This window comes from Triticum aestivum, chromosome 5B (assembly GCF_018294505.1).
Source record: "Triticum aestivum cultivar Chinese Spring chromosome 5B, IWGSC CS RefSeq v2.1, whole genome shotgun sequence".
Taxonomy (NCBI): domain Eukaryota; kingdom Viridiplantae; phylum Streptophyta; class Magnoliopsida; order Poales; family Poaceae; genus Triticum; species Triticum aestivum.
The window spans coordinates 186,963,536-186,966,858 of record NC_057807.1 but is presented as its reverse complement, the minus strand read 5'-3'; the positions used below and the strand labels follow the sequence as shown (position 1 = coordinate 186,966,858).

The 3,323-nt window shown below is 45.8% G+C and overlaps 1 protein-coding gene across 1 annotated transcript; it reads left to right on the top strand.

The window, feature by feature from the left end:
* Nucleotides 1-358: 358 nt before the first annotated feature.
* LOC123110978 (uncharacterized) lies at nt 359-2,701 on the top strand (the record flags this gene model as incomplete). Its single annotated transcript, XM_044531635.1, is given in 4 exon segments — nt 359-498; nt 794-1,123; nt 1,208-1,519; nt 1,587-2,701. Coding segments are annotated over 3 exon segments (474 nt in total). The 3' UTR covers nt 1,258-1,519; nt 1,587-2,701.
* Nucleotides 2,702-3,323: the final 622 nt, after the last annotated feature.

The window sequence follows — 3,323 nt, the reverse complement described above, 5'->3', positions numbered from 1 at the left end:
CGCACGGGCGTTCTTCTAGTACTATTAAACAATTGAACTATTTCTTTCATAAAGCCACACAACAAATGTACCCAGGCTGATTAGCACCGCTATATTAAACCCACTGAATAAAATCTAATGATTATGATTTATTCAATCCCGAGTCAAATGTGTGATTAGCAATTTATAATGACTGAACGCACTTCACCGATGGAGGAATATTCCACACGCTGCCTCCCGCTAATCCCACCAATCACGCTAATCCCTCCATGTCAATTCCTCCCCTACCAAAAATCCCTACCACTCCCAGGAGAGACGCACGCCGCCGTACGGAGTCATCACCAACCGCTCCTCCGCCTCTCTCTCTCTCTCTCTCTCTATCTAGCTATCTCTCTATCTCTCTCTCTCCACGCCCATGTGACGCAATGCGTCCTGGATCGGAGGAATCGAATGTCGCCGCTCTGCCATGTTTCTTTCAGGTGCCAAAACAACAGGCGCCGCAGCCGGCGGCCAACAGAGGTGAGCCGCACATCCGCGTACCCGTCGAATCTATCTTCCTCACCACGCTGTGTCGAGAACACCGCTGTAGTGGCTCTCGATTTGGTCACGCCTGCACCGTCGGGTTTCTCTCTGCCTGTTTTTCATAAGACTCTAATTTCCCAAGATCTGATTTTTATCTACATATCCAACCAGGGAAATCTGATGCGATTGAATTTGTTGCCCGATTCATGCGTCAAACAAGCAACTCCTTGATGTTTAATTCGAACAAGCAACTCCTTGATGTTTAATCATGTTTCTCTTTGGTGATATTTAGGTGTTGCAGTACCAGCAGGGAAGCTCAAGGCCGCCACCGCCGGTGTCGGCTGCCCTGGTGCGGTAGGAAACATGCATGTGCTCGGGGACATTGGCAACGTCGTCCACGCCACGGCCAGGTCCTCGACGGGTAAGAAAATCAACGCAAGGATCGAATGCCCATCCTGTTTTTCTTTCTTCCATTCTTTGTCCATTCTTCGTCCTGAACTGAATCTCGTCTTGTTCGCTGCAACGGCAAGATCCAGCTACCGGCCCGGCATGGATCAATCGTCCAATCATCAGGAGGTTCAGCGCTCAACTCTTGAAGAAGGCCCAGGCCGATCCATCCAAGGTACGGATACCACCCCTTTGTTCTTGCATGCCTTCTAAAGCAATTTCTAGATGATGGATTCTAAATTGCTCTGGTGATTTGCAGAATGGCGTAGAACTGATTCTAAATTCCTCCAGCAGCGCGGGCAACCCTGAAGCCCCATTCGCTGTTACTCGCAGGTTGATTGGCACTGGCCGCACTCCAACACTGATGGTGAAGAATGCAGTTTTTTCTTTTCTTTTTGTACACAAATGAGGCAATACAGTTGGCATCGATGGCTGCTACTCGCTGGTCTCTCCTTTAGCACAGGTTACCATCGCCGTCCGCCGCTTCGATGCTCGGCTGCTGCCCCATGGACGCATTCACCACACCCCTACAGCCGACTCTCCTGCCCTTCACTCTGTGGCTATCCTTCAGGCATGATTTTGACTCCCTGCCATACTGCCACCACGCTGCCCTGGCTAATTTTTCTTTGTACATGCAGGGAAATTAATTATATGCATTTTCTATTCTGTTGCCTGATGCCCACTACTATTGTTTGCGGGGATAGTACAGCCTAGCCTAGGTGCAATGGCAATAAAGCTTATGAACTCATTTTTAACATGTACGTGAGCAGTGACTTGCTGGTGTGAAACAGGTATGTGCCTTGCTTATAAATATAGCCTTGCATGATTTTCTCTTTACCTGATGGACTGAGGAGGAGGTCAGAGATGTATAACAACCATCTTGATCCAAATGACAAGTATGACAGGGCTAACCTACTTACCTAGAATTTTACCACATCCTAAGACTTCAAAATCTGTACAATAGGAATGGCTAGCTGTTTTCTTGTCTATAACTCCCACATGTAACAACTTCTCTCACCATGTCTACATGTAGTGTTCAGGTATGATTCTTGCATACTGTCGACAAGGGCGCGATGTATTTTCTGAACTGTTTTTTTTTTTTTGCACAATGGTTGAGCTCGATTTCAACTTCTACCGAGTAGTTGATAGTCAAGCCTGATGCAGATATTTGAGCAAAAAAAAGCCTGATGCAGATATTTGAGAAAAAAGCCTGGCGCAGATATATGGAGGTTATGCAGTTCCATTAGCTCTAGAGTTGTCCTCTATACTGATGAGGCCTACATTTTTGCTCATTCAGGTTGGAGGGAAACATGAACTCTGGCAATCCAAAATAGCAAATATAAAATAACTGAAGCTCATGCGATGTATTTCTATAACAACAAGGAACAAGTTTGTTTTTTACATCCGACCTCGGCCAAGCAATTTAAGCTTATATGGGTGCTTTTTATTCTTCAGAGGTGCATGTATTGAGAGCGCCCATGATTTAGGGCAAAAAAGCTAGACAAAGTAACAAACTTTGTACAAATTGTACTTGAAGCCTATGATATCCCGTTGATGGACGCTGATTGTGGTTATCCTACTTCAACAACGTGCTTGCCCCTTAGGAGTGACAAAGTACAGCATGCCGCTTTTTTTAGGAAACCCCTTCAACTTATGCATGCAGTATGTTGTGAAGAACTATGGCAGAGCCTTGTTTGTATCCATGTCTAATGTATTTTCATACTGAATCAAGTAATATACACTTGCCCCCACAGTCCCGGCACCGCCTTTGCATTTGTATTCTTGGTCGTCCGTTGCTCAATCAGGTACAGAACTAATTTCGCATACCATGTATGTCATACAGAAATGTTAAATTCCCTTCATTTTTTCACAAATGTCGCACTACAGGTGATGAGAGAAATTCAGAATAGGGACAAAATGGTCTTCACCAGTAGCAGACTCTTCTATCTCACTAACTCCCCCGGATGGTGTTGTATTCGAGTCCAGCAGTCAACTCATGAACATAACATGTAGGCTAAACCCAAGAGAGAATGAGTTACAACTACTTTTTAATAATATCTTTCTTCAAAGTTTGCATCTTTGTGGTGGCTTGCCCTATTTATAGAGTCCTTGGTCCTCTTCCCAAATTTTGAGCGGGAAGGGATCCAACAACGACCATTTTGAAAGGGGACACCTAGTACAAGCTATCCTAACTAAAGGTGGTCTTCGACTGCCGAAGGCACTGGTGATGACGCCGTCTTGGGATCCACGGTGACCTCCGTCCTACCGTCCTGCTAGTCTTGGTCTCGTTGCAGTGATATGGAAACCTTTGCTTGATGCCTCGGTACTCTGCGCCTGCGCTTGCCCCCTTTGCACCAAAGAGGAGATGAGGACAC